Here is a 19,228-nt window from a genome sequence, read left to right on the forward strand (position 1 = left end):
ACACTGGTATTTAACTTAATAGATAGGAGAGTTTATCAAAATTGGATCTCAAATTCTTTATTGGTCTGTGTAATCTGAGGGAAATATGTGTCTCTAGCAGGAGGTTAGGAAGTGAAGCCCCCCCCCTCTCTCTCTGCTCATCTCTCTCTCTCTGCTCATCTGACACAGAGTCACAGGCTCACGGTGATTCCTGATTTGCTCTCGCCACAAATACGCAATCTGGTTGGTAGAGCCTATATGAGGGACAGTGTATCCATTGATCTGTACCGGGTACGTTTTTATTGAGACGCGCGCGGTGTGTCCACCTATAAAAGAGGAGTGCGGCTTGGAGCGCAGGACCAGACTTTCCCCTGTTCTGTTCTTGAGGTGCGATAGAGACTCCATACAAAGATACTGAGCAATATGGAGGGGACTTTCCGAGAGCAGCTTTTCTTCCTTGTGTTATGTCTGTCATTTCTGAAAGGAGACACCAGATACATCGAGGTAAGCCTCTGAAGTCACTTTCCCGTTAATATACCTTTTTCGTTCCCATGTGTTTAATGTATTAATGTACTAGACTTTGTCATACGAGCTCAATTAATGCAATAAAGTTGTTACAACTTGTTGTACTCAGTCAAATAAAGTTATCATTGTAATAACTGTCATTGTGCACTTGATTTATGCATTACGTAAGCTGCTAGCCTTTACTAAAACACTTGAGTTGTCTTGCTTGACGGTATATTGTTGTCAACTTGTCCACATTAAATCTTGACTTTCTTTTTATAAATATGATCTAAATGTCGTTGTTTTTGTGTGCAGGAAAATGACATTACACCAGAGGGATTATTTGCACTTCTTAATTCAGAGCTCAAAAGAGAAATACCCGAGACATTAATTTACAGGCGACCCCTCCGTAAGTAACTGACTGAAGTACTTTCTTGAAAGCCTTTATTATGCATATTTGCCGTATACACGGTCAATCTGTGAAGCAATCTTCTTATTTTTTGCCGACATGATCAAATCTTCAAAAACGCTTTTATTTAGCATGAAAAGTAAATAAAATGTAACTCTGAATTTTTTTGTCACAATTGTGTATGGATTTGTGTGAATACTATATAATCGAAAATAATAAATGTGTGATTTAAGGCCTCTTGTAATTTATATAATTATAATATTTATTGACTAAAAGTACAAATTTATGTATACTACCTAAGGAATTGGAAATGTATATTAGATTGTATTTTTGTCAGAAAAAAAATATCAACAGCCAATGTGCACACAATTTAATGTTAACCCCGTCTCTGTCTCCATTTCTCTCTCATTCTCCATGTCATCTCTCTTTCTGTCTCTATATCTCCCACCCCCCCTCTCTGTTACTCACACACCCATCTCCCTCCTTCTTCCCCTCTTCCCTACCTCTCCCCTCTATCTCTCCTCCTTCTCCCTATCCTTCTCTACTACCTTCCCTTTCTTCCTCCCGTCTTCATCCTCTCCCGCTCTCAGGTTGTCTGGACATGGTGGCAGTAGAGGGTCAGTTCACCTTCACAGCAGACCGGCCTCAGCTCAGCTGTGCTTCTTTCTTCATCGCTGAACCCGACCAGGTCATCAGTGTGGAGTATGACAGCGTTGACATCGACTGCAGGGGAGGAGACTTCATCAAGGTAACCACACACGCACATGTGGCATGCATGCACACATGAAAAGTACACACGCACAGCAAACACACACACACACACACACACACACACACACACACACACACACACACACACACACACACACACACACACACACACACACACACACACACACACACACACACACACACACACACACACACACACACACACACACACACACACACCACCTCTTTCACACCCACATACATCCCAAATACTACTCCCCTCCCATCTTCACCTCGACTGACGTCAGCACCACCAGGTCCAGGGATAGATTTACTTTTCCAGACAATTGATGGGATGAAATTCCCGGCAGATTATTTTGTTGTTATTCGTGCCCAGGTCTGAGTAGTGCTCTTCCCCCAAGGCTTGGTGTAAAATCCCTCACCTACACCCTGACCTGGGAACACCCGTTCTCAGTAGAAGATAACGATGGACTCCTAAATACCATAAAATGATGTCGTCACTTAGCAGATGCTGTCACCGGGGGTAACATAGGGTATTTTCCGGTGTCGTTTTCTTACTTGATTTTTGTGAATTTGTGCTAAGGCTTCAATTGAGTCCCACACTTGATTTACAGCCAGGTCACACCAGATTGACTTCAGTATTCAACGTTTGTCCAGGTCCCCAGGACATCGGGAGATGCCTACAATACCGTCCACTCGGGGCAACGTGAGCACCTATTACCATCTAGTAGGCTCCAAGGATGGCGGGTTCAATCCCAGTGCTAGGCACTCATTTGTATTTGTTTTGTTTTAACCCTATCCCAAACCTTAACCCTTACCGTAACCAGTCAGAATTAATGCCTAACCTTAACCTTTACCGTAACCAGTCAGAATTAATGCCTAACCTTAACCTTTACCGTAACCAGTCAGAATTAATGCCTAACCTTAATCCTTACCGTAACCAGTCAGAATTAATGCCTAACCTTAACCCTTACCGTAACCAGTCAGAATTAATGCCTAACCTTAACCCTTACCGTAACCAGTCAGAATTAATGCCTAACCTTAACCCTTACCGTAACCAGTCAGAATTAATGCCTAACCTTAACCTTTACCGTAACCAGTCAGAATTAATGCCTAACCTTAACCCTTACCGTAACCAGTCAGAATTAATGCCTAACCTTAACCCTTACCGTAACCAGTCAGAATTAATGCCTAACCTTAACCTTTACCGTAACCAGTCAGAATTAATGCCTAACCTTAACCTTTACCGTAACCAGTCAGAATTAATGCCTAACCTTAACCCTTACCGTAACCAGTCAGAATTAATGCCTAACCTTAACCCTTACCGTAACCAGTCAGAATTAATGCCTAACCTTAACCTTTACCGTAACCAGTCAGAATTAATGCCTAACCTTAACCCTTACCGTAACCAGTCAGAATTAATGCCTAACCTTAACCTTTACCGTAACCAGTCAGAATTAATGCCTAACCTTAACCCTTACCGTAACCAGTCAGAATTAATGCCTAACCTTAATCCTTACCGTAACCAGTCAGAATTAATGCCTAACCTTAATCCTTACCGTAACCAGTCAGAATTAATGCCTAACCTTAACCTTTACCGTAACCAGTCAGAATTAATGCCTAACCTTAACCTTTACCATAACCAGTCAGAATTAATGCCTAACCTTAACCTTTACCGTAACCAGTCAGAATTAATGCCTAACCTTAACCTTTACCGTAACCAGTCAGAATTAATGCCTAACCTTAACCCTTACCGTAACCAGTCAGAATTAATGCCTAACCTTAACCCTTACCGTAACCAGTCAGAATTAATGCCTTACCTTAACCCTTACCGTAACCAGTCAGAATTAATGCCTAACCTTAACCCTTACCGTAACCAGTCAGAATTAATGCCTAACCTTAACCCTTACCGTAACCAGTCAGAATGAATGCCTAACCTTAATCCTTACCGTAACCAGTCAGAATTAATGCCTAACCTTAACCCTTACCGTAACCAGTCAGAATTAATGCCTAACCTTAACCCTTACCGTAACCAGTCAGAATTAATGCCTAACCTTAACCCTTACCGTAACCAGTCAGAATTAATGCCTAACCTTAACCCTTACCGTAACCAGTCAGAATTAATGCCTAACCTTAACCCTTACCGTAACCAGTCAGAATTAATGCCTAACCTTAACCCTTACCTTAACTAGTCAGAATTAATGCCTAACCTTAACCCTTACCGTAGCCCTTTACACTCATACGCGTATGTGGGTTGAAAATGGCATCTTTGGGCACTAATAAGCATCTAATCGGAAAGCAGTATTTTGAAAGATGAGACGTTGAGGATTATAATATAATACCTATTTGATGTCGTACAAGCAAGCCAAACACCCGTGAGTCCAAATGTGCCCTTCACATTTCTATATTATACAGCTCATGTCATATACAGTGTCAACGGGTTTTTTCATCGCTGTGTTTGATGTACAGTTACAAGATGACATGGGGTCCTACCCTGGGTTGTTCATTGTGAAGAACACCCGCCTGAACGCACGCATGACTCCTTTCTATGCCCCCCAAAATGACGATCGGCTTCTCTGAATTGCCTTGTGGCAAGCCTAACACTGTAAGATCATATTTTATAACTTGGCTAGTCTTGTTGTCAACAGAACAAGCTTGCAAGTAACGCCCAGCTGACCCAGATTGCGATTTATAATGAGCAGTTTTTTTTTTTTTTTTTTTTACCAGTAATTGTGTTTGGATACAGGGTTGTGTTCCAAACAAAACAACTACAAGTGTGCTTGTTCTAGTTCCTTAACGGCACATGGGAGAGCTAAAGCACCATATAGCTGAAGATTCTTCTTTGAGTCATAAAAGTGTATTGGAATTACTTTGGAACTGTAAACGCTTTGGAGAGGTGTTTTGGCCACTTGGAGTTAGTCCTCTCACTCAAATCCTTGTCATTTTTTTGTCTTATTCTTCACCTCACATTTTCTAGGAATATTCTTATCATCTTGCTAAATGTCCAGAATCCAGAATATTTTCAGATTTCATTATCAACAAATTGAAAAGTACAGTAAATGTAAAATGCACATAAAATCAAGTGTGACGTTTGGATTCAGTCTTGTGTCAGGTGGACTTCTGTTTCATTAACTTTGGCCAGATAATTTCCCCATGATCTCAGAACGGTTCCTTTCAATTGCTACCATGCTTATGCATTTGCTTTTCATATTTCTTCTGTAAGAAACATTTCAATTTAGCCATATTCATATCGGCCAATTCCCACGAATGTAAAGGGTTAACCAGTCGGAATTAATGGCTAAACTTAACTGTAGAAATTTGACCTTTAAAAAAAAATGGCATTGTTTAGAAGGAGTGCAAGGGCAGATTGAGTCACAGAGTAGGCATTTCCTAACGGAAATATGCAAATACATAGCCAATAGGATCTCGCTAGCTTGTGCTTGGCTCTGCCCACCGCCTTGCTTGTTCTGCCCACTATGCTTAACTTGCTCCCATCGGAAACGATACCCTGTGGTCTATCTTGGGTTAGTTCTTTGTTAATACCTTGTTGGGAATTAACAACACACAGACACAAGAGTCACTTCCTGATTTGAACACTGGCTCAAACGGAAGTCACCTTTAAAAGTCAATTATAGTGAACAGGTTGTTCATCTGCATTTTTTGGAACCCTCGTTTTGCTTACAGAGAAAAATTCTGGAAATTGGATTTGATTGAATGCTTTTGATTAAGTCCACATCTCTCTCCTCTCCCAGGTGTTTGATGGCTGGGTGATGAAGGGAGAGAAGTTCCCTAGTTCCCAGGACCACGCCCTGCCGTTGATGGAACGCTATGTGGACTACTGCGACTCTGGGACGGTCAGGAGAACCGTGCGGTCGTCTCAGAACGTTGCCATGCTGTTCTTCCGCATTCACACTGCCGGGAGCTCCTTCACGCTGACAGTCAGGAAACCCATCAACCCTTTCCGTGAGTAGAGACCTGCACTAGCTTGATGGCCAGTTAATGACCTTTAAGGTTGTACTTTGAGTACATGAACTGAAGCCCCGTTTATACCTGGTTCTAACATGCATCAGTGGTTCTGATCTTCTCCACATTCTGATTGTGTCCACATTTGTCGACAGGTGTAGACAATCAAAAGTCGCATGGTGAACTGATTGTGATTAGATCTTCCTGACCACCTCCAGACGTAGTCGAAGATACATCTTGTACGGATTTCCTTGAAGTGTAAACAGATCCGGACAACTAAAGTTTAAAGCCAATTTATAAGTTTAAAGCCAATTTATGCTCGCTCCGGAGGGCACCATAAAAAAAGGTTTGAAGCAATTGCAGAGTCTCCGGAGGCTTGCGGAAGCCAAATCGAGCTCCGTACCTCATCGGCGCGTGCCTCCCAAATGTTGTAACAATGCGTAGGGCTCTGTATATCTCCGCATTGACATGATTAGTTGATGGTAGGTGGGAGCAAGAGGTCCTGTATAAACACAAACTCATTTCCTTGACAACAGCTCTGATCTGCTCCACGAAGTGCAAGAAGTAGGCCTATGAATGATCTGACTTCTGCGGAGGCCTCAGTGCAGTAAATGCTTTACGGCCACTGCAACTGAAAGGTTGCTAGATCGAATCCCCAAGCTGACAAGGTAAAAATCCGTCGTTCTGCCCCTGAGCAAGGCAGTTAACCCACTGTCCCTAGGCCATCATTGTAAATAATTATTTGTTCTTAACTGACTTGCCTAGTTAAATAAAGGTTAAGTAAAAAATAAATAAAAAGATTTCGGATTGACCATGTTGAGGCTTTTATTCCTTTTGGGCAAGGTCCCACTTGTCCCGCTCTCGAAAAATAAATCACACCGGCCAGTTGAAGTAGTAATTATGGACAATGATACCTTCACAATTCCTCCAGAATTAACATCATGGTCTTCAATAGAAACAAGGTGCCTATACTGGCACTGTGGTCGGATGCCACAGGCCAATCGAAATTAGATAAAGCACATAGAAGTAAGGATATTTATGAAGAGATATCATCCCGAATGAGAGAAAATGAGTTCTCCCATTCCCACATCCAATGCCAGTGAAAAATATAAACAAAATACTGGAAAACATTGTACAGAAAGGACAAGGACTGTAATAGCAGGCATGCCATTAGGTGTGCCAACATGGGGCAGGATGCCAATGACATGCTATAATAGTACTTTATACCACGTTGTAATCACCAGGGTTGTGTGCTAATGCTTTAGGTGACCCGTTAGGTTGTTCAAGCTGCTCACGTCTAAGCCGTACTTGTGTGTGTGTGTGTGTGTGTTTGCATTTGTACTAAGCAATTTTGCCCACTTAAATGGATACATTTTTGCTATAAGGTCAACACGTCTAGAGACACTGATATATCCCCCAACCCGCGCACCAATGACGTGGACGTCAATTAAGACATCCCCCCGCACCTCTCTGATCCAGAGGGGTTGGGTTAATTACGGAAGATACATTTCTGTTGAATGCATTCAGTTGTGCAACTGACAAGTTATCCCCTTTCTTTTCTCATGCCCCCCCCCCCCCCCCCCCCACCTCTCCCCCTACAGCCTGTAATATCATCTCCCAGACACCAGAGGGCAGCTTCACCATGGTGATACCCCAGCAGCACAGGAACTGCAGCTTCTCCATCATCTACCCTGTAGAGATCAAGATTGCTGAGCTCAGCCTGGGACACCTCAACGACTTCCCCATCAAGGTGAGCCCTGAGCAGGGAAACATCTGAGCCTAGAGGTCCGAAGCACTGCTGATTTTCTTTTCGCCCTGGGAAATGTTTTGGTTGATTAATGTCACTCACTAATTAGCCAGAGATTCCACTCACCATGTGTCAGAGGTCTGAATCAAAAATCCTGATTAGAGGGGAAGAATAGAAAAAAACATCAGCGATTCTGGCTTCTGGCAGGAAGTGGTTTAGTGAACTACCCTGTCAAAGACCTGTGTTAGCTCCCAGTGATGATGAGTGGATGCTTGGAGTTGGTGGAGATGAGTGTTAGGGGGTAGAAGGAAAGAAAGAAAGATGGAAGGAAGAAAGAAAGAAAGAAAGAAAGGGAGGGAGGGAAGTAAAAAATACCTGTGAATCCATTGAGCTGGTCTTTCTCAACAGAGGTCCATCCCAGGATGTGCGGGAGCAGGGGACTTTGTGGAGCTGCTGGGAGGGAACGGGATGGACCCGTCTAAAATGTTCCCTGTAGCTGACCTGTGCTACAAATTTAACGGTCCCGGTGAGCGGCACCAACACCATCCACATCCTAACTAGAATATATCTTTATTACCCACAATCACTATCCTAACTAGAATATATCTTTATTAATTCCCATCACATCCTAACTAGAATATATCTTTATCAACCACCATCACCATCCTAACTAGAATATATCTTTATTAACCACAATCACCATCCTAAATAGAATATATCTTTATTACCCACAATCACCATCCTAAATAGAATATATCTTTAACTCCACCATCACCATCCTAACTAGAATATATCTTTATTAACCACCATCACCATCCTAACTAGAATATATCTTTATTACCCACAATCACCATCCTAACTAGAATATATCTTTATTACCCACAATCACCATCCTAACTAGAATATATCTTTATTACCCACAATCACCATCCTAACTAGAATATATCTTTATTACCCACAATCACCATCCTAACTAGAATATATCTTTATTAACCACCATCACCATCCTAACTAGAATATATCTTTATTACCCACCATCACCATCCTAACTAGAATATATCTTTATTAACCACCATCACCATCCTAACTAGAATATATCTTTATTAACCACCATCACCATCCTAACTAGAATATATCTTTATTACCCACAATCACCATCCTAACTAGAATATATCTTTATTAACCACCATCACCATCCTAACTAGAATATATCTTTATTAACCACAATCACCATCCTAACTAGAATATATCTTTATTACCCACAATCACCATCCTGACTAGAATATATCTTTATTAACCACCATCACCATCCTAACTAGAATATATCATTATTAATTCCACCATCACCATCCTAACTAGAATATATCTTTATTAATTCCACCATCACCATCCTAACTAGAATATATCTTTATTAATTCCCATCACATCCTAACTAGTATATATCTTTATTAATTCCACCATCACCATCCTAACTAGAATATATCTTTATTAACCACAATCACCATCCTAAATAGAATATATCTTTATTACCCACAATCACCATCCTAAATAGAATATATCTTTAACTCCACCATCACCATCCTAACTAGAATATATCTTTATTAACCCCACCATCACCATCCTAACTAGAATATATCTTTATTAATTCCCATCACATCCTAACTAGAATATATCTTTATCAACCACCATCACCATCCTAACTAGAATATATCTTTATTAACCACAATCACCATCCTAAATAGAATATATCTTTATTACCCACAATCACCATCCTAAATAGAATATATCTTTAACTCCACCATCACCATCCTAACTAGAATATATCTTTATTAACCACCATCACCATCCTAACTAGAATATATCTTTATTACCCACAATCACCATCCTAACTAGAATATATCTTTATTACCCACAATCACCATCCTAACTAGAATATATCTTTATTACCCACAATCACCATCCTAACTAGAATATATCTTTATTACCCACAATCACCATCCTAACTAGAATATATCTTTATTAACCACCATCACCATCCTAACTAGAATATATCTTTATTACCCACCATCACCATCCTAACTAGAATATATCTTTATTAACCACCATCACCATCCTAACTAGAATATATCTTTATTAACCACCATCACCATCCTAACTAGAATATATCTTTATTACCCACAATCACCATCCTAACTAGAATATATCTTTATTAACCACCATCACCATCCTAACTAGAATATATCTTTATTAACCACAATCACCATCCTAACTAGAATATATCTTTATTACCCACAATCACCATCCTGACTAGAATATATCTTTATTAACCACCATCACCATCCTAACTAGAATATATCATTATTAATTCCACCATCACCATCCTAACTAGAATATATCTTTATTAATTCCACCATCACCATCCTAACTAGAATATATCTTTATTAATTCCCATCACATCCTAACTAGTATATATCTTTATTAATTCCACCATCACCATCCTAACTAGAATATATCTTTATTAACCACAATCACCATCCTAAATAGAATATATCTTTATTACCCACAATCACCATCCTAAATAGAATATATCTTTAACTCCACCATCACCATCCTAACTAGAATATATCTTTATTAACCCCACCATCACCATCCTAACTAGAATATATCTTTATTAATTCCCATCACATCCTAACTAGAATATATCTTTATTACCCACAATCACCATCCTAACTAAAATATATCTTTATTAACCACCATCACCATCCTAACTAGAATATATCTTTATTAATTCCACCATCACCATCCTAACTAGAATATATCTTTATTAACCCCACCATCACCATCCTAACTAGAATATATCTTTATTAACCACCATCACCATCCTAACTAGAATATATCTTTATTACCCACAATCACCATCCTAACTAGAATATATCTTTATTAACCACCATCACCATCCTAACTAGAATATATCTTTATTAACCCCACCATCACCATCCTAACTAGAATATATCTTTATTAACCCCACCATCACCATCCTAACTAGAATATATCTTTATTAACCCCACCATCACCATCCTAACTAGAATATATCTTTATTAACCACAATCACCATCCTAAATAGAATATATCTTTATTAACCACCATCACCATCCTAACTAGAATATATCTTTATTAACCCCACCATCACCATCCTAACTAGAATATATCTTTATTAATCCCACCATCACCATCCTAACTAGAATATATCTTTATTAACCCCACCATCACCATCCTAACTAGAATATATCTTTATTAACCCCACCATCATCATCCTAACTAGAATATATCTTTATTAACCCCACCATCACCATCCTAACTAGAATATATCTTTATTACCCACAATCACCATCCTAACTAGAATATATCATTATCACCCACAATCACCATCCTAACTAGAATATATCTTTATTATCCACAATCACCATCCTAACTAGAATATATCTTTAACTCCACCATCACCATCCTAACTAGAATATATCTTTATTACCCACCATCACCATCCTAACTAGAATATATCTTTATTAACCACCATCACCATCCTAACTAGAATATATCTTTATTACCCACCATCACCATCCTAACTAGAATATATCTTTATTAATCCCACCATCACCATCCTAACTAGAATATATCTTTATTACCCACCATCACCATCCTAACTAGAATATATCTTTATTAACCCCACCATCACCATCCTAACTAGAATATATCTTTATTAACCCCACCATCACCATCCTAACTAGAATATATCTTTATTAACCCCACCATCACCATCCTAACTAGAATATATCTTTTTTTTACCCACAATCACCATTCTAACTAGAATATATCATTATTACCCACAATCACCATCCTAACTAGAATATATCTTTATTACCCACCATCACCATCCTAACTAGAATATATCTTTATTAACCCCACCATCACCATCCTAACTAGAATATATCTTTATTAACCCCACCATCACCATCCTAACTAGAATATATCTTTATTACCCACCATCACCATCCTAACTAGAATATATCTTTATTACCCACCATCACCATCCTAACTAGAATATATCTTTATTACCCACCATCACCATCCTAACTAGAATATATCTTTATTACCCACCATCACCATCCTAACTAGAATATATCTTTATTACCCACAATCACCATCCTAACTAGAATATATCTTTATTACCCACCATCACCATCCTAACTAGAATATATCTTTATTAACCCCACCATCACCATCCTAAATAGAATATATCTTTATTAACTCCAACATCACCATCCTAACTAGAATATATCTTTATTAACCACCATCACCATCCTAACTAGAATATATCTTTATTAACCCCACCATCACCATCCTAAATAGAATATATCTTCATTAATGTCACTTTCTGACCTGTATTTCATTTGTTTTGTATTTATTTAGTATGGTCATAGCGTGAGTTGGGTGGGCAGTCTATGTTTGTCTTTCTATGTTTTGGGTTATTTCTATGTTTCGGCCTAGTATGGTTCTCAATCAGAGGCAGGTGTCATTAGTTGTCTCTGATTGAGAATCATACCTAGGTAGCCTGGGTTTCACTGTGTGTTTGTGGGTGATTGTTTCTGTCTCTGTGTTTGCACCAGATAGGGCTGTTTAGGTTTTCGCACATTTATTGTTTTGTTAGTTATTTCATGTATAGTGTCTTTATAAATTAAAGAACATGAATAACCACCACGCTGCATTTTGGTCCGCTTCTCCTTCACAACAGGAAAACCGTTACAATTAACCACCATCACCATCCTAACTAGAATATATCTTTATTAATTCCACCATCACCATCCTAACTAGAATATATCTTTATTAACCACCATCACCATCCTAACTAGAATATATCTTTATTACCCACCATCACCATCCTAACTAGAATATATCATTATTAACCACCATCACCTTCCTAACCAGAATTTTAACCTAAACAATCTATTGAAAACATTCAATTTATCCCTTCTATCATTTTGAACCAGACAAGCTATTAAAACGTTCAGTTTATATCTTATGCAAACACTAGCGACCATAACTTTCCAGGCAAAACATACAAATAGATTATTTACCATCAAAAACTCAGATTTCAGTCAACGCATTGACTGGGAACGCAAACCCCGGCCTCCCGCGTGGCAGGCGAGAATTCTACCACTGAACCACTATACTAAATGACTAAGATTGTCCGCAAATAAACCCAATTTACAAGTAAAATCAAGACACGTCACTCTCGGCAATTCCCAGAAGAAAAAATAGCCCAAATCTAAATGTACAAGCGTTACTCCAGCTTTGATTCTCAAATGCCAAATGAATAAATTAGCTATCAAAGAATAAAATCGACAGTTAATGACTAGGAAACAGATATTGTGCCTTTTAATAAAAGTAGATTATGTTTACTTATGCAACGTATTTCAATGACTTTACTACATCACATTAATCACGCAATGATAATTAGTTTGATGGAAAACCTTAGGCTTTGTACGACATTATAAATTACATCGAGATTCCCTCTTAATTCTCTCTAACTTTATTCAGTTTATTCAATAAATCCCGCAACTTCTCTCATACTGGGAAGAAAAAATATAACATGTTCAGACCTTAAGGGCAGTTAAATTTCAAATGTTTCACCCAGACGGAGATAATCCAATATGCGTTTTATAGTTCCATCGTTAGGGTAAGATAACCAATAGTGGACACACTTTAATCAGTTTCTAGAGCTCAATTTCCCAGATTTTGTAGATTATTTTAATAGTGCTTAAAACCTCATCTTTATCAAATTATCCATTTAAGATACCAACTCAAAACCTACGTACGTCTACGAATGGGTGGTTTAAATTGTATCTAATCATTCTCAGCATTACTTTATCAAATCTCTAGTAATTGATTATACACACATACAATTTATCATAATTTCAAATAATTCACAGAATCCATATAAAACTTAAGAAATCTTAGGTACTCACACAGAACTTTCAGGATCACCCACACAGGATTGGTCAGATGTTCACACAGAACTGGTCAGACGTCCACACAGAACATAAAAAGGTTTGCCCACACAGAGTCAACCTACCCCGCTCACACAGAACAGTCCGACAACTATTACCTAGTGATCCCATAACAAAATACCCACACAGAGTCAACCCTACCCCGCTCACACAGAACGGTCCGACAACTATTACCTAGTGATCCCATAACAAAATACTCACACAGAGTCAACCCTACCCCGCTCACACAGAACGGTCCGACAACTATTACCTAGTGATCCCATAACAAAATACCCACACAGAGTCAACCCTACCCCGCTCACACAGAACGGTCCGACAACTATTACCTAGTGATCCCATAACAAAATACCCACACAGAGTCAACCCTACCCCGCTCACACAGAACGGTCCGACAACTATTACCTAGTGATCCCATAACAAAATACTCACACAGAGTCAACCCTACCCCGCTCACACAGAACGGTCCGACAACTATTACCTAGTGATCCCATAACAAAATACCCACACAGAGTCAACCCTACCCCGCTCACACAGAACGGTCCGACAACTATTACCTAGTGATCCCATAACAAAATACCCACACAGAGTCAACCCTACCCCGCTCACACAGAACGGTCCGACAACTATTACCTAGTGATCCCATAACAAAATACCCACACAGAGTCAACCTACCCCGCTCACACAGAACGGTCCGACAACTATTACCTAGTGATCCCATAACAAAATACCCACACAGAGTCAACCCTACCCCGCTCACACAGAACGGTCCGACAACTATTACCTAGTGATCCCATAACAAAATACCCACACAGAGTCAACCCTACCCCGCTCACACAGAACGGTCCGACAACTATTACCTAGTGATCCCATAACAAAATACCCACACAGAGTCAACCCTACCCCGCTCACACAGAACGGTCCGACAACTATTACCTAGTGATCCCATAACAAAATACCCACACAGAGTCAACCTACCCCGCTCACACAGAACGGTCCGACAACTATTACCTAGTGATCCCATAACAAAATACCCACACAGAGTCAACCCTACCCCGCTCACACAGAACGGTCCGACAACTATTACCTAGTGATCCCATAACAAAATACTCACACAGAGTCAACCCTACCCCGCTCACACAGAACGGTCCGACAACTATTACCTAGTGATCCCATAACAAAATACCCACACAGAGTCAACCCTACCCCGCTCACACAGAACGGTCCGACAACTATTACCTAGTGATCCCATAACAAAATAACCACACAGAGTCAACCCTACCCCGCTCACACAGAACGGTCCGACAACTATTACCTAGTGATCCCATAACAAAATACTCACACAGAGTCAACCCTACCCCGCTCACACAGAACGGTCCGACAACTATTACCTAGTGATCCCATAACAAAATACTCACACAGAGTCAACCCTACCCCGCTCACACAGAACGGTCCGACAACTATTACCTAGTGATCCCATAACAAAATACTCACACAGAGTCAACCCTACCCCGCTCACACAGAACGGTCCGACAACTATTACCTAGTGATCCCATAACAAAATACCCACACAGAGTCAACCCTACCCCGCTCACACAGAACGGTCCGACAACTATTACCTAGTGATCCCATAACAAAATACTCACACAGAGTCAACCCTACCCCGCTCACACAGAACGGTCCGACAACTATTACCTAGTGATCCCATAACAAAATACTCACACAGAGTCAACCCTACCCCGCTCACACAGAACGGTCTGACAACTATTACCTAGTGATCCCATAACAAAATACCCACACAGAGTCAACCCTACCCCGCTCACACAGAACGGTCCGACAACTATTACCTAGTGATCCCATAACAAAATACTCACACAGAGTCAACCCTACCCCGCTCACACAGAACGGTCCGACAACTATTACCTAGTGATCCCATAACAAAATACCCACACAGAGTCAACCCTACACCGCTCACACAGAACGGTCCGACAACTATTACCTAGTGATCCCATAACAAAATACCCACACAGAGTCAACCTACCCCGCTCACACAGAACGGTCCGACAACTATTACCTAGTGATCCCATAACAAAATACCCACACAGAGTCAACCCTACCCCGCTCACACAGAACGGTCCGACAACTATTACCTAGTGATCCCATAACAAAATACCCACACAGAGTCAACCCTACCCCGCTCACACAGAACGGTCCGACAACTATTACCTAGTGATCCCATAACAAAATACTCACACAGAGTCAACCTACCCCGCTCACACAGAACGGTCCGACAACTATTACCTAGTGATCCCATAACAAAATACTCACACAGAGTCAACCCTACCCCGCTCACACAGAACGGTCTGACAACTATTACCTAGTGATCCCATAACAAAATACTCACACAGAGTCAACCCTACCCCGCTCACACAGAACGGTCCGACAACTATTACCTAGTGATCCCATAACAAAATACCCACACAGAGTCAACCCTACCCCGCTCACACAGAACGGTCCGACAACTATTACCTAGTGATCCCATAACAAAATACCCACACAGAGTCAACCCTACCCCGCTCACACAGAACGGTCCGACAACTATTACCTAGTGATCCCATAACAAAATACCCACACAGAGTCAACCCTACCCCGCTCACACAGAACGGTCCGACAACTATTACCTAGTGATCCCATAACAAAATACCCACACAGAGTCAACCCTACCCCGCTCACACAGAACGGTCCGACAACTATTACCTAGTGATCCCATAACAAAATACCCACACAGAGTCAACCCTACCCCGCTCACACAGAACGGTCCGACAACTATTACCTAGTGATCCCATAACAAAATACCCACACAGAGTCAACCCTACCCCGCTCACACAGAACGGTCCGACAACTATTACCTAGTGATCCCATAACAAAATACCCACACAGAGTCAACCCTACCCCGCTCACACAGAACGGTCCGACAACTATTACCTAGTGATCCCATAACAAAATACCCACACAGAGTCAACCCTACCCCGCTCACACAGAACGGTCCGACAACTATTACCTAGTGATCCCATAACAAAATACCCACACAGAGTCAACCCTACCCCGCTCACACAGAACGGTCTGACAACTATTACCTAGTGATCCCATAACAAAATACTCACACAGAGTAACCCAGGGCATACCTGGCTAGCACATTTAAAATAATTGGAATTCACCACCTCTGAGGGTCACTTAGACAATCACACAGACGCACAGAATGAGGTCCTTCTTCCAATAGGGCTTCACCAAATGCCGTGTTTTCACCTAGAAATACACAGTCCCTTTGGCCCCTCACCCCGACAGACCTCACCAAATCCCCACTGTGATCAATTCAGTGTCAGGACGGCTCTTGGTCACTCGCAACCGGACAGTGGCAGAGTATCTTTTGAGTACACAAACCCCCAGATTACTCTCCTCTGACTCGGCCCTGCTTACGCCGCCAAGGTGCCTTCCTTACAAAGGAATTCACGCTCAGAGTATACGTAACAGGCATAATTAAAAAACTTGACTTCAAATCTGTGTGTGGTTCGCTCACCTTTTTCTTTAAAAAAAACTCAGTTTGAGATGTGGTATCCACTCGGCTTGCTTCCTCTCAGATCAAAGGTTGGTCCATCTGCTTCGTTCCCGAAGTGTGGTTTCCCTAAGATCCCAAGTTTAGGGGATCCCTCGTGCACGATTTATTTACTTAGATCGTCAGGAACGGTCACCGAGTGAAGATTCACATCCCCTCCTCGTCGCCAAATGTCGTGGAAATTTCCTGTATTTACCAAATCATGAGAGCAAACCACACACAAGTCAGAGTTAGTTATCACAAAGTCCATATTTAATTATATGAGCTCCATCACAACCCTGTGACTCTCAGATCAATTCAGTGTCTATAAATGAATTCTCTGAGAGTTCCTTACACATTGCAACTGAGATCCTTTATAGCAAAGACACACATAGCCAGACAGCATTAGGCATAATTTATCATTCAGCTTTGTCTCCTAAACTATGCTCTTTTCTCAAACTCAGAACCTAAACAAATCCTCATATCAACAGGCATATATCCAATCCACCCTAACTTGACAAGATCACAGAGACACATTGACTGGCACACAGACATTGTGGAGCCAAGAGATACACGCTTGACCTCTCCCCTCTCTGCGGACCAATTAACTTAGTCTTGACAAAGACCAGATAACTGCAAACCCGGCCACAGTATTATACAAAAAATAAACATTCTGATGAGAAGTAACTTACAAACATATGATGAATATAAAATATCTTACCTATGTCACCAACTAATTCTGATTATTCCCCAACACCACACCATCACCATCCTAACTAGAATATATCTTTATTAACCACAATCACCATCCTAACTAGAATATATCTTTATTACCTACAATCACCATCCTAAATAGAATATATCTTTAACTCCACCATCACCATCCTAACTAGAATATATCTTTATTAACCACAATCACCATCCTAACTAGAATATATCTTTATTAACCACAATCACCATCCTAACTAGAATATATCTTTATTAACCACAATCACCATCCTAACTAGAATATATCATTATTAACCACCATCACCATCCTAACTAGAATATATCTTTATTAACTCCACCATCACCATCCTAACTAGAATATATCTTTATTAACCACAATCACCATCCTAACTAGAATATATCTTTATTAACTCCCCCATCACCATCCTAACTAGAATATATCTTTATTAACCACAATCACCATCCTAAATAGAATATATCTTTATTAACCCCACCATCACCATCCTAACTAGAATATATCTTTATTAATTCCACCATCACCATCCTAACTAGAATATATCTTAATTACCCACCATCACCTTCCTAACTAGAATATATCTTTATTAACCACCATCACCTTCCTAACTAGAATATATCTTTATTAACCACCATCACCATCCTAACTAGAATATATCTTTATTAACCACCATCACCATTCTAACTAGAATATATCTTTATTAACCACCATCACCATCCTAACTAGAATATATCTTTATTACCCATTTTTGAATTCAACGTTTTTGTTGTTGTTGTTGCTTTGCTTTCCGCGTGCAATATAATGTCTGACTGTTTTTGAAATCCTCTCTTTTCCTCGTCCTCCAGCCCAGATGAAGATAGGTTGCGATAACACGGTGGTGAGGATGGTGTCCAGCGGGAGGTTTGTCAACCGGGTGGCGTTCCAGTACCGTCTGCTGGACCGGCAGGAGCTGCAGAGGATCAAGGTGAACAGTGTGGAGGATTTCTGCTTCACTGGCTGAGCTCTCTGTCTCTTTATCCATCTCCCCCCAACACGTTGTCTATCTACCACCTAGCTAATGGGGACCACGCATCACCGGCTGCCAAATCTACTATGAGACTGATTACAGAAAAAAGCCTGAAGGTTGCCATAAAATTCTGTTCTGTACTACATTTTGAATTTAAAGAGATTTATTAATTTTGTACCTCATTCATTTTTTATTTTTTTTTGCTCACTTTCTGTTCAATGAATTGTGGCTGGCGCTCAAGCTTAATAAAGTGTTATTTTGTGTTTGTGGGCATTTCTAATATTGGTTTTTATTCTGTTGAACTTGTGTGATTATATGCAGTACATGACTGTACAAACGGGCCAGTGAGGGTGTTAAGCGGGGCGTTTTTAGTTCACATTCTCTACAAGAAAGGGTTCTGACAAACGGAATGTTTCTATCTATTTATTTTGCGAGACGATGTGTGTGGTTACAGGAGTGTGGATGGGAGGCGAGTGTTCAATGGAGGAT

At 40.3% G+C, this 19,228-nt stretch overlaps 1 protein-coding gene across 1 annotated transcript in view; it reads left to right on the plus strand.

The window, feature by feature from the left end:
- The first annotated feature begins 340 nt into the window (after positions 1–340).
- Positions 341–19,228, plus strand: part of crf-bp (corticotropin releasing factor binding protein precursor) — an 18,974-nt gene continuing 86 nt past the window's right edge. Inside the window, 7 exon segments of the mRNA NM_001124631.1 lie at positions 341–483; positions 799–892; positions 1,483–1,640; positions 5,377–5,587; positions 7,189–7,337; positions 7,743–7,860; positions 18,579–19,228. The exon segment at positions 18,579–19,228 is cut by the window's right edge and continues 86 nt beyond it. Of these exon segments, the coding sequence (NP_001118103.1) occupies positions 403–483; positions 799–892; positions 1,483–1,640; positions 5,377–5,587; positions 7,189–7,337; positions 7,743–7,860; positions 18,579–18,733 (966 nt within the window). The 5' untranslated portion in view covers positions 341–402 and the 3' untranslated portion in view covers positions 18,734–19,228.

The sequence above is a fragment of the Oncorhynchus mykiss genome, chromosome Y (genome assembly GCF_013265735.2).
Source record: "Oncorhynchus mykiss isolate Arlee chromosome Y, USDA_OmykA_1.1, whole genome shotgun sequence".
Classification (NCBI taxonomy): domain Eukaryota; kingdom Metazoa; phylum Chordata; class Actinopteri; order Salmoniformes; family Salmonidae; genus Oncorhynchus; species Oncorhynchus mykiss.